The sequence below is a fragment of the Brachypodium distachyon genome, chromosome 2 (assembly GCF_000005505.3).
Source record: "Brachypodium distachyon strain Bd21 chromosome 2, Brachypodium_distachyon_v3.0, whole genome shotgun sequence".
In the NCBI taxonomy this organism is placed as follows: Eukaryota; Viridiplantae; Streptophyta; class Magnoliopsida; order Poales; family Poaceae; genus Brachypodium; species Brachypodium distachyon.
Window position 1 is genome coordinate 4,519,125 of NC_016132.3, and position 12,529 is coordinate 4,531,653.

Here is a 12,529-nt window from a genome sequence, read left to right on the forward strand (position 1 = left end):
TGTTGTTACTGCTTACCTGTATGGTAACTTGGATTCGGACATTTATATGAGGATACCTGATGGTCTCCCGATTCCGAACCAAGACAGAGCAAACAGAGGTCTATACAGTGTTCAACTCAAGAAGTCACTGTACGGACTTAAACAATCGGGTAGAATGTGGTATAATCGCCTCAGCGATTTTCTACATGAAAAAGGCTACACGAGCAATGAAGATTGCCCATGTGTATTTATACGGCGATCCCAAGATGGATTCTGTATAATCTCGGTATACGTAGATGATTTGAATATCATCGGTACACCTGAGGATATTGAGGAAGCAAGTTCCTACTTGAAGTCAGAATTTGAGATGAAGGATTTGGGTAAAACCAAGTTCTGTCTAGGTTTGCAACTGGAACATTCCCATGATGGGATTCCCAGTGCAGCAGTCTACCTACACTCAAAAGGTGTTGGAAAGATTTGGATTTGACAAGGCATATCCTTCAAAAACTCCCATGATTGGGCGGTCATTATAGCAAGACAAGGACCCTTTCAGGCCGAAAGAAGAGGGGGAGGAAGTTCTGGGTTCAGAATTTCCTTACCTGAGTGCTATTGGAGCACTCATGTACCTCGCGAATTGTACACGGCCGGACATTGCGTTCATCGTCAATTTGCTGGCTAGGTACAGCTCTGAACCTACCAAAAGGCATTGGAAAGGTGTTAAGGATGTCTTCGGTACCTGCAAGGGACCAAAGATCTTGGGCTATTTTACAGAAGGAATCAAGACCCATCTTTGATAGGCTATGTCGATGTTGGGTATTTCTCGGACCTCCATACATCCAAGTCTCAGACTGGATATGTTTTCCTATGTGGTGGAACTGTTGTTTCATGGAAATCGTCAAAGCAAAGTCTTCTATCAACTTCGACGAACCACTCGGAAATCATAGCACTATATGAAGCATCACGTGAGTGTGTATGGCTTCGACGGATGGTTCGCCACATTCAGCAGACTTGTGGGCTGAACACCGTTCAGACCCTCACCATTATCTATGAAGATAATGCAGCTTGTGTTGCACAAGTACAAACGGGTTATGTGAAGAGTAATCTCACCAAGCATATAAATACTAAGTTTTTCTATGCACATGAGTTGCAAAAGATGAACGAGGTAAAGGTCTTGCATACTAAGTCGTGTGAAAATCTTGCTGATTTGTTCACCAAGTCACTACCGGCTTCCACCTTTGAGAGGTTTGTGCGTGGAATCAGTATGTTGAGACTTAGGAAGATGCAAGGTTCAGGGGGAGATACTTCACATACTCATAGATAAATCTTGATCATGGCGATCAAATACTCATCTTGGAGATTGAGTAGGTTGTACTCTTTTTCCCTCAGCGAGTTTTCTTGTGTTTCTCGCATGAGGTTTTTAACGAGGCAATCTGTGCAACATAGCAACGTATCCTATGCGCTCTTTCCCACTGGATTTTTTCGGAGTTTTTGAGGCATATGTCATACGGATAAGTGCCCAAGGGGGAGTGTTGAGGAACCGGTCGGGGGGGAGGGCCACCGATACGTGCGCCTCCCTCCATCTCCCGCAGACTCGTTCCTCCACTTAACGTTAGTTGTGGGCTCTTATCCCCTACCTATTGGGCTTATATAAAGGAGAGGAGGCATACCTCGTACGTACTGTTGAGATCAGAAATTAATAAATAGCTCATGTTCCTCTCTACTTCCTTGTGTTCATCTACTTTACTGTACTTCGTGATTGTGTGTATGATCGACTCTTTCGACTACGATCTTGGTGTGTAACCCCGGGACCGGGCAGCCGGCAGAGGTTGCACAACACTTTTCACTAAATGAAAGCTCCTGATTCGAAAAAAGAAAAAGAAAAAAGAAAAAAAAAAGCACTCCAAGAGGGAAGAGGGGGAGCGAGCGAGCAGGCGCTCTGCCGCGCGGAGACTTCAAAATCGTCCATCGTTTGCTCACACACACAGCACGCATCCATTTCCCGTTTCCCGAGCGCGCTCTCGCACACTGAAGGAAAATAAATAAAGGCGGAGACAGGGAGAGGAGGCGGAGTCTACGCCAAGTCCCGGCTCCCGTCTGGGGATGGCGAGCTCTGGCCGGCGATGGACATACCGCTGCTAGCCCTCGCCGCGCTCCTCCTCCTCCTCCTGCTCCCGCTCCTCGCCGCCGCGCTCCCGGCTCTTCTCGTTGCTCTCCGTCTACGCCGCCGCCGCCGCCGCAAGCCCCGGCTCACGCCCCCCGAGCCCCGCGCGCCGACCGAAGAGGAGCCCTCCGACGAGGGCGGGGAGGAGAAGAGGCGGCCGCGGAGGGCGAAGAGAAAGCAGCAGCAACATCAGCGGAAGGGTGGGGACGGGGCGGCGGCGGAGGGCGGCGGGGGCGAGGCTCTGCCCCCGCGGCGGCCGCGGTTCCCGCTCGCCTCGGTGGCCGGCGCGCTGCAGCGGCGGATCAACGCGCGGTACGACGACCTCGCGCGGGCCAGCCAGCGAGGGCAGTCCCTCACCATTCGCCAGGTCGGTGCTTGCATGCTATTGCCTTGCATTACTTCTCGCGTCTCCCGTCCCGCTTCCCTTTCCAGAACTTGCGGGCTACTCCGCACGAGTTCGCTGAACTTAGGATCCCTGCTCCGTCGTTGACAGCTGCTGCTAGCTTGCTACGGTACAAATAGTGGGATTCATTTGGTGCTGCGCCAACTGTGACAGTGGCCCCAATTTATTTCTAGAACTGGTATTTGCTTTGATTTCAAACTATAATTGGAGCTAATGCCTCGATTATGGAAGTAATTGAGACAACCAAAATGGCCCCAATTGCTAGTAGTGGTTTTGCCACATGCATAAATGGCATTGAAAACCATTCCAAGCAAGGGTGCCATTTCAACAGATGTTAATTGCCATCACTGGACCCATTTGAATTTTGGCACAAAATGCTGAAATTCCTTATGTAATTGAAGTGCGTCGCCATTTTAGTAACTGATATGAGCATTGGAACGGTTGTTTTGTTGGTTCAGTATGTAAACATGCACATTATTATATCCTTGTTGTGTTGGCTTGAACCAAATTATATCCTTATTGTACCAATGTTCACATCTAGAAGAATTCTCTTCAGGAACATAGTGTTGTCATAACAAACAACCCAGACCGGCAGCCATTTTTTCTTAAATTGGAGGAATGTATATATAAATTGTTGTTGTTGTAGAACAACACCTAGAAAGTCAGAATATAGGGTGCCAATTCTCGATGGCACAAATGAGTAAAGTAGGGCGTATACAACGGCCTTGTAGCGAAGGTCGTCGTATACTGGACAAAGTTGACACGTCGATGTTTTTTTAATAGGTTCGGTCAACCCTGCGTGTGCGACTTAATCCTATGTTAGGAGAGGCTTCGAGGGGGTCGTTAGCCGAAGCGCTTGGGGCGAATTGATCTACCCAAGTCGTCTAGCGAGAGTTCCAAAGGGGCCGCCTCGGTCTTGCACTGAGCTAGTCTTTCCAATTTGCGAGGCCCGAGCCCTCTTGTTCGAGTCTGGACCGAGCTGGTCTTTCCAGAATCTCGAAACTAGAGCTCTTTGGAGGCTCTAGCTCTTTTCCCTTGAGTTTATTCAAGTTGAGAGTGAATGGTACAAACCCCCATGGGGGGGAGGGGGTATTTATACCTTAGGGGTACATGACAAAAGACCATGGCTACCCTTTGGGGGAGAAAGAAAGTGGGGCAATATGGTAAAGTAAGGGCTTCCACCATGGACCATATGCCTTGTCCCTCCCTCCTTTGGTCTTCTTGCTTCTAGCCCTCTCTTCTTCTCTCTTTTATCCCCCATTTGAGTCTTTTCCACCAATTTTGACTTGTTGACTTCCTTTGACCGGCGCCATGTAGGCTTGACCAAGCCTTGTAGGCATGTTGACCAGTGCAGGAAAATGTTGACATAGTATTTGCAACGCTGGATTTATGGTCCGACCCATGTAAGGGTTTTGTTTTACTACAACAGTAGCCCCCTTGTGCTCGAAGCATTAGGAATGCCTCCAGGTCAACCTTGGCAAAAAAACTTGTAGTCATCATCTTGCTCTCGAGCTTCGAGTGATTCTATTCTTCCGTGAGGAATCACAGTCTTGGTTGGTTTCTTCGTGCGAAATTAAGGCTCTTGGCAGTTCTTCTGTGGGAAACTAGAGCCTTGGGGACTTGGAGAAGTCATCGCATTGAAATTTCATGCCTACAAGAGGTTTCTTGAATTTTCCGAGGCCTTGAAGGATTTTCTTGTGGAAACCACGACTTGAAGAAGTCATCCTATTGAAATTTCACCCCTATGGGAGGTCTCGTGAATTTTCCGGGGCCTTGGAGGTTTTTCCTATGGAAAATCATGACTTGGAGAAGTCATCCCATTGTAATTTCAGACCTACGAGAGGTTTCGTGAATTTTCTAGGGCCTTGGAGGATTTTTATAGCAAAATACCATTACCAAGGGACTTTTATGCGAAAATCTGAAGCCTTTAAGGCTTTCTTGAATTTTTCAAGGATTTCTTCGCAATTTTCTGGAAGTTCGGGTTCTTCTATGCAAAATTGGGAAGCTCTTGGGTCCTTCGGAACTTTCCAAGGGGCCCTCCCGTGAAATTTCCGCATGGCGCCGGCACCTGGGCCGCATGCGTGTGCCTCCAACTACCACTAGCGAACAATAAACACGTCCTTAAATGAGGCAATAAAGCTAACCTCTGCAACGTCTAATTGGCATCGACGTTTTGTCCCAAACCAGATCTATAACAATGCGCATAGCAACTGTGATTTTCGCCTGCTCAGATCCTCGCGATTAGCGCAGTACTATTTCTTCACCTCTTCAACAAGCAGTCCTATTCCCCAACACCTCAATCATCACAACTATCGATGCCCCTTGCTGGTGGTAGTGGGAATAAGAGACGAAAGGCGAGGATGAAGCGGAAGGACTTGTGTGTTGGAGATGACGCGGTGATTGTTTGGGGGGGAAGGGTGGCAGAAAAGATACCTTTTCCCCTCTTTTGGTTGAGTGGTGCAACGAAACAACGCATCACTGATCATTATTTTCAATGGCTGCATCATACTAGGAATATCGGTTTTGATCAGGTTGATTTTCTTTCTTCTTGTTTTTGTTATGGATCTTTAGATAAATTTTGTTTTGATTTGAGTGAGTGGTTGGTGTGACTTGAGTAGTTACAAGAAAGATATTGCCATTTGGGGCACAGTAGAGTGTGTGCATCCAATCAGTCGTTTTATGAGAATTTAAGGTGTTCGGTGTTGTATCAGCAGATGAACACGATTAAAGATTTCCCTTCTAGTGTTTATTTGTTGGGAGGATTTGCTACTTGACTGGACTTAACTTGAATATTCGGTGTAGATCAAGCCCATGAGTCCATGACCTGTGGAATGAAAGCAAGCAGTATTGACTCCTAATCTAAAAAAATAATTCTGCAGTGCTGGACTTCTGTCTATGTTTGGTTTTGTTAATTATCTGGATGCCAAATCTTTGATTTATAACAATTTTGTGTGTTAGTGTTAACTAGTAGTAGCTTTGCTTTCTTTTGCTAGTTTTGTCGATGTTAGGTTATCGAGTACCGTGTGAATTCTAACAGCTTCTTGGTGCAGGTTTGTTCCTGTTAGGCTGTTAATATATATTACTCCCCCCGGCCGGAATTACTTGTCACTGATTTAGTACAACTTTGTACTAAATTAGTACATGTTTGTACTAAATCTGGGACAAGTAATATGGGTCGGAAGGAGTATTATTTCGAGTTTTCTTGATGATCATAAAATGTTTGGTTGTAATTTCCTTTTAACTGTGTTTTCTATCTTCTATTGATTAAAGAAGAGCTCGACAAACTCTTGGTTGGCAAACACAAAGACCATGTGCAACTCATCCATTTTCTTGTTTTGTCTCATAACCAAGGAAGATATGCTTGCGGTAATTGATTTATGAAAAGAAAATTGAAGCTGAACAGTGTGGAAAATTTGCCTATTACAAGTTTGCAACCGTAAACTATATGCTTTGTTATCTTCACGGCTTCGTAGTTTCTATCAATTTATATGCTCTCTACTTTGTTTTTTCAGGTTCGCGATTTTCTCAACTGTCTTGTAGATGCAAGGAATGAACTGCTGCAAAAGTATGTTACTGTTTGCACTCAATTTTACCTTCAGAGTTCAGACCTCCATTACAAAACTCAATAATATCTTGGTGTTTCAGGTCTGAGACCACCCAAAGAAGCATCACACTAAAGAAGGCCATGTTATCCCACACTCGTAGGTCTTCATATGATTTACATCGCCTATCTGAACAGGTGAGCCATTTGAGGAAAAAACTCCCGTACCAACATAAACTAGGAACTGTCATCAGCCAGTTTGGAATCTTGCTGTGCTTGCTTCAGCCATTGATGCCTCTTCATACTCTTGGCATTGTTGCAGGTAGATAAACTGGAAGCCAACCATGAAAAACTGAAGAAAGACGCCAATGTTTACGATTTTCTTCAAGCACGGCTTCAGCTATCAGAACCATACAAACTGGTAACAAACTTCTATCCTGCTCGCAAGCATCTCTACTCTGTGTGATATCAATCACCAGTTGTGATACCTTACCTTTCAACATGGCAGATGGTTGAGCTCAACGATGTGATGGAGAAGGAAGCCCAGGAACAAGCCCTCGCCAACGAAGTTCCTGAGATGTCATTCGATGAGCTGCTGGCCCAGGAGAAGGAGGACACCGCCTTCTGGTGGCGTGACGGGAAGCTGAGGTCAATCTCAGACAGCAAGTAGGGAGAGACAACCGACAAGGCGATCACACCAGCACTAGCATCAGCAGTACCGTCATCGTGAGTCTAAACTTGGGAACTAAAAGCTGAATTTGTTCGCTGGAGAATCTGTGTGTGGTGTGATCATACTTGTCGTTAACTTGTTTCATCATGGGTTCAATCTTCAATGAAATAAAGTATAAACTGGCAGACTCAACAGTGTAGCTGTAGTTGGGTGCTCTCGTGAGTATTTCCTGCAAGGCGCTGTGTGATCCTCTGTCTGGAGCCTGCTGCTGAATGAACTGATCGCTGGCACTATTCACTGCTGTTTTTCCAGCTATAACTCCGGCCCTTGTTACCCCTGCTTTCAGTATACAGATTTCAATTGCCGCAATTACTTCCTCCCTTCACCTTTCAGGTAGTAGTTCTTGTATATATCACTTATATCATCGAGAGTTTTTCTCTTCGACAACAAGTTGCAGCTCGACGAAGTTCTTCAGTTATCTTTCACTTCCCACACTGTTTACCTGCTGCAGGAAAAGACTACGAAGATCTCATCGGCTCCAGGCAGCGTGCTCCCGGCTGCGAAGTCAAACACCTTCGCTATCTGCCTGGATCAAACCCTCGCACTATTGGAGTCGTCCCACGTTCCGCACACGGCGTACAGGTTCGTGATCAGCGTGTGGTTGCTGGTGGTCGACTCTGCGGCGGCCTGCGAAATCTTTGCTACGGTGGCTTCGGGCATGGCCTCATCTTCGTGAATCCTGCACGAGTTGAGCAGTGCTCCCCCACACGCACAAGTCGGCACCTATCGGCGGCATCGTCTCGACGAGCTCACACGCGTCCTTGAGCAGGCTGGCACGGCCCTGGAGGTCTATAGTTGCGGCCTGATATAACGGTGACGAAGGTGACAGCGTCGGACCCAACCGTAGCTTCGGCCATGTCCGCAAAGGGCGTCATCGCACAACCCAGCTGCTGTGTAGATGGTGATGAGGGAGAGTTCCAGAATCCAGATCACGTTGTTCTTCTACCCAGCTTCCGGTCCGGGGAAACCTTCTGGGTGGCCGTCCATCTCCCTCGATTTGTGCTGTTAGCTCGTACAATCTGTATAGTACAATAACCTTCCTTAAAAGAAACAATCGTATCTATCAACTGATAAAGCCTCGGACAATCATACAACTATACAAGGATGCAAACTATAATGAGAAACAAAAGAGATGGTTGTGTGACAGCCGAAATCTTCAGGCTTGAAATCTCGTCCTCCAATTTAACTTCTATTTTTCTGGTTAACAAGCTCCAGATACAAGTAAATGCTACAACACAAACACTCGGATCAAATAATGTCTCGGCCCTTGTATATGCCACCACCAATATGGAACACGTGAGGGAAGGAGAGACTGCCAGCCACACCCGCGCAGGATACGTCAGTCAGCGGAGGGCCTCCTCCGAACATAAAAATTGCAATAGGAGTTCGGCCCCATAATATGATCAGCAATGGTACAGTGGCGGTCATGAGTCCCTGTGGAGAAGATGCAGAATTGTAGATTAATCCCCGCTTATACGCAAAGTGCCATTTTGCAGAAGCGAACAAGAGATGCAATTCAGGATATGCAATTCCTCCCTCCGTTCCTAAATATAAGATGTTCAAGCTTTGTATTAGGTCAAACTTTAAGTTTAGAGAAAAATCTACCAACATTTACAACTCTAAATTAGTTTTATTAAATTTTTCATGATATATTATCTTCATAGCATGCTTATTTGATATTGTAGATATTGGTACACTTTTCTATAAACTTGGAACAAAACCTAAAACATCTTATATTTAGGAACAGAGGTAGTACTAGTTTATTACTACTATCTACTTTAGAGAGGACCAATCTCCTTCTTAAGTAACAAGCCTAACAAACTACCACATTAAACTGACCAGAATGATTCAAGGAAGCAGCTCTTCTATCTACTATAGAGAGGACCAAACACCTACTTAAGCAACAAAACCTAAAGAATTACCAAAAATGAGCAGAATGATTCAAGAAAGCAGCTCTTCAAAGAATCTAAATTGAGGATTAGTTGGTACCTGGCAATCTTAATATTTCTGAATGATAGCATCACAGTAAGTATCAAGGTAACCATGGCAAAGCAAAGGTGCTCCAAGGAATGACCACTAATGAAGTATCTATTAACACTGTAAACCTTTCTGTCAGCAAGACCTTCAAATCTTGCCAAAAGGTAAAAGCCTGCACCAAGATGCAAGAAAACAAGGGTTTCTTAAGGATGACAGATCTCAATCATTAGATCATTCACTGTCACGGTGTTACCTGTAGCAAGAAACCAAAATCTGGAGTGTGTATACTTTGGTGGGAACAAGAATAACATTGCAGGAATCGCAACACAAGGAATGAAATTTAGAACTACCCAGAGACGCATATCATCAAGAACCCTGCAGTCAGCGAAAACAACATGTTAAACTAGGACCCATTTTCAGAATTTATCTGGCACCAACATTAAAATTAAAAAGCTAAAAGAGTGGGCACTTGTTTATACCTTTCACACGCGCTGCTCACCAGTAAGAGAGACAAGAGCGAGATCAAACAAGATAACCCAGCCCCCTCATCAACTCTTTCAATTACTAATATAGACAAAAGTGAGGAGGCTGATATCATCATCTGCATTGCAAAAGCATCCAGTTAACATTCATCTCCACCAAAGACAAGTCCAAACTTATTCATCCCATTGGTTATGCACCAGCATAATATTCAGATCAGATACATAGCACAAGAACATCAATAACTAATTCGCCATTTTCCAGTTAAAACACTCACATGGAAACCCAGATACAGCCATATTTTTGCCTATGGTCAATGTTTGGATGACAAAAAAATGTAAGTGAACAGATTTTTTTTGAACAAGAATCATAGAACACTGTATGTTCCCAATTAGACTCCAGCCTATGTAAATAAAAAGTTAAATTATCAAAATAGCTCATTCAACAACTACACAAAAAACACCAAGTAATAATTAGTAAACGGCAGGGGGAAGATGGCAGAAAGAAGAAATGTTTAGAATACCGGCAACCTGTCCCAAATTAAACGGTCATCATCTGGCTTGAGGTGATAGTAAGCTGAGCCAAATGCTGCTCCTATATTCCCAGCATAGAAGAGGAACCATCCCAAGGCCTCCCACCTCAAGCTACGTAGTTCCACAAAGTAACATACATTTTGTTAAACACAGGTATAATTCATTTGAAATGTTCAATAGAACACAACAATACAAGTTTCTTGGAAGTGAAAACATAGCTACTGTCTTCGCTGAAACTTAACCCAATGCAAGGAGCATATTATCGGCTGGCTCTTTTGACAACAATGATAGCATTTTTTTTTAGGCAGCAAGCCACATGGGAAAACAAAATAGTTGTGCATTAAGTGGCAGATTTACATGGTTTTTAGCCTGGTTTTCCTGATAAAAGGGGCCCCTCTATTCTTTTTATGAAATGCACGAACACCCTTCTCTTTGAGGTTCTTGAAAAAAAAGTGGCAGATTCAGTAGACAGAGGATCGCACGCGTCTTAACTGACACATTTTAAACTACCACTCATATTTCAAATCACTTAAACAGATTTATTCTGTTCTGGAGCAACATTGTGAATTCTTAAAGCTGATAAATGTAGCAATAGTAACAAAGACATGGTGATGTTCCAACAGAACATCAAAACATTTCAATGTCACTGGTTCAGCGACCCATTAAACTCAAGCATGATCCCAAATTCTCAATTAGTGGAGCCTCATTGGGGGCTATGGTGGATCATGGTCATCCCTTACAGCAAGTCAGCAATACTCTAATACTCGAGCATCATCCCTTAACAATGCACTCTTACAGTCTTACTTGATAGGTAGGTACACACTAAGAAATCTCCTGGGTTTTCAAGCACAACTTGAGTAGATGTGCCTCCTTCATAATATTGTTCAAGATTTGTTACTGCGAGTTTGATAATTGGTTACACGTCCCATTGTTTAAAAAACAAGTATACCAAAATCCACCAAATTGAGCATATCATGAAGCTAAAAAATCGTTATGCACTTCTATAGTTCTTTAAGCTAGACATTTCACCAAACAGCTGGTGGGTGAGCAAGGGAAAGGGCACGGCGCACCTGATGCCGAAGCATCCACTGCCGCAGAGGCAAAGGACGAGTCCTGGTACGCCCACAAGGAGAAGCGGGTAGGCGGTGAGCACGTTGAGTGTGTTGGGCACGCCGAGGAGGTTGCGCATGTCGGCGAAGAGGTGGAGCGCCGGGGAGTGGCGGAGGCGCGGCGTGGCCACGAGGAGCAGCGCCGAGGCGAGGACGGCGCAGCCTGCGATCGCGCGGCGACGGTTCTCGGTGCGGAGGAAGGCGGCCGCGAGGGTCCAGTGGCCCAGGCGGCCGCCGCGGTGCGGGTAGTCGGCGGCGAGATGCATGCGGATGCGGGCGTGGGGCGCTTTCTGATTGTGGCCGAAGCGCAGTGGGATGCCGTGGACGCGGCTGCAGGCCTAGATTTTCTGGCCTTGGGCTGTATTTTGGGCCTTCTTTTTATTCTCAGTTACATTTTCCTGTTCCTGCCGCAATCCTTCTAAGAAAAAAAAAGCCTTGCCGCTTGACTGTGTGTTTTCCTCTACAATTTATTTTTCTTAAACACATTTCATTTAAGTGTCGCAATTTTGTAGATACACATGCATCTAAATGCGTCTTAGTGTGCAGATGCAAGTTTATATTAGACAAAATTGCGACACTTTTACGGAACCCATACTTTTATTATGAGACGGAGAAAATACTTTGCTGAAATTATTACCCTATTTGAACCGGTGTTGCAGGGGGTGCAGCCCATCACGTGGGAGGACCTGATTTGCCTTTGGAGTATGAGATGGGCTTTGCCTTTTCTTAAATGCAATAACTCTTAAATCGAGCATGAAAATAATAATTTATTTTGATCATTGATTTTCTAGTGAGAAGTGATTTGAAACTATATCTCATATTGATGTGTTTTGTTTAAAAAAATGTCATGCCTAACTTCTCACCATATTCTTTCATAATTTGAACTAAACCGCGACAAGTTAGGAATGGAGGGAGCATCATGTAACTGAACTGCATACGCACCCTAATGTCTTACAGCATCTCCACTCATCCCCCCATATGGCGTCCGGCGCATGGCCATGTGGGAAGGCGCCAGCGCAAGCAATTCATTTAGGGTGGAGCGGCACCCTGGCGCACTCCTCAAATTTGATTTGTCTCGCCGACAGGGTTGGCCCGCGTTGCTTTTCAACTTCATCCGGCGCCCCCGCTAGCCCTCATGTGATCATAGGGTGCGGCTTGGGGACGCCGGCTGAATTGAGACTACTTTTTATTTTTAGAGGGACGGGCTGGATCAGTTTTTTTAGCGTCGGCGTCCGCATAACCCATTTGGATGCTTTAAGGGGAGGCGAGTGGACTTGCCTACGGTATTATTAGTACGATGGTTTTACCTTTGTACGCTACAGGGTGGGTACCATGGCCGAAAAATATGTACGTGCGAACATACAAATCATTATGAAGGGATCTGTAGTAGTAGGACTGTTAGGTGTACCAGTACTACATTTCACAAGTAGACTTGTAGTCGTAGGGCTAGCTAGGATAGTACAGGTTAGAAACGTGATCGAGATTCGAGAACTAGTTGCTTTTTGGACAAGTGGCCGGCACGGTGACACGCATATGTGCACGGAACGAGTACATTGTGTAGGGCCAAGCTGGGAGGCGAGGTGCTTGGCTGCTTGTACGATCGCGCTCCCGACCAC

At 45.2% G+C, this 12,529-nt stretch overlaps 2 protein-coding genes across 2 annotated transcripts; one reads left to right on the top strand and one right to left on the bottom strand.

Moving 5' to 3' along the window:
* Positions 1-1,961: 1,961 nt before the first annotated feature.
* On the top strand, positions 1,962-7,102 carry LOC100828874. Its single transcript, XM_003564920.4, has 5 exons — positions 1,962-2,507; positions 6,056-6,108; positions 6,189-6,282; positions 6,407-6,505; positions 6,593-7,102. The coding sequence occupies exons 1-5, from the start codon at positions 2,100-2,102 to the stop codon at positions 6,752-6,754; spliced, it is 816 nt and encodes a 271-aa protein (XP_003564968.1). The 5' UTR covers positions 1,962-2,099; the 3' UTR covers positions 6,755-7,102.
* Positions 7,103-7,855: 753 nt separating this feature from the next.
* On the bottom strand, positions 7,856-11,238 carry LOC100837666. The gene is made up of 6 exons (XM_003565412.4): positions 10,875-11,238; positions 9,795-9,915; positions 9,271-9,392; positions 9,045-9,166; positions 8,804-8,963; positions 7,856-8,248 (listed from the first exon to the last, which is right to left on the bottom strand). The coding sequence occupies exons 1-6, from the start codon at positions 11,177-11,179 to the stop codon at positions 8,239-8,241; spliced, it is 840 nt and encodes a 279-aa protein (XP_003565460.1). The 5' UTR covers positions 11,180-11,238; the 3' UTR covers positions 7,856-8,238.
* Positions 11,239-12,529: the final 1,291 nt, after the last annotated feature.

Bases quoted from the DNA above. Each gene is read 5' to 3' on its own strand.
- LOC100837666 (XM_003565412.4), bottom strand. From the start codon at position 11,179: ATGCATCTCGCCGCCGACTACCCGCACCGCGGCGGCCGCCTGGGCCAC. The intron at 9,167-9,270 runs GTATAAACAAGT...CGCTGACTGCAG, and splicing joins GTGAGCAGCGCGTGTGAAAG to GGTTCTTGATGATATGCGTC. The intron at 8,964-9,044 runs GTAACACCGTGA...ATCTTGGTGCAG, and splicing joins ATTTTGGTTTCTTGCTACAG to GCTTTTACCTTTTGGCAAGA.
- LOC100828874 (XM_003564920.4), top strand. From the start codon at position 2,100: ATGGACATACCGCTGCTAGCCCTCGCCGCGCTCCTCCTCCTCCTCCTG. The intron at 2,508-6,055 runs GTCGGTGCTTGC...TTGTTTTTTCAG, and splicing joins AGTCCCTCACCATTCGCCAG to GTTCGCGATTTTCTCAACTG. The intron at 6,283-6,406 runs GTGAGCCATTTG...GCATTGTTGCAG, and splicing joins TACATCGCCTATCTGAACAG to GTAGATAAACTGGAAGCCAA.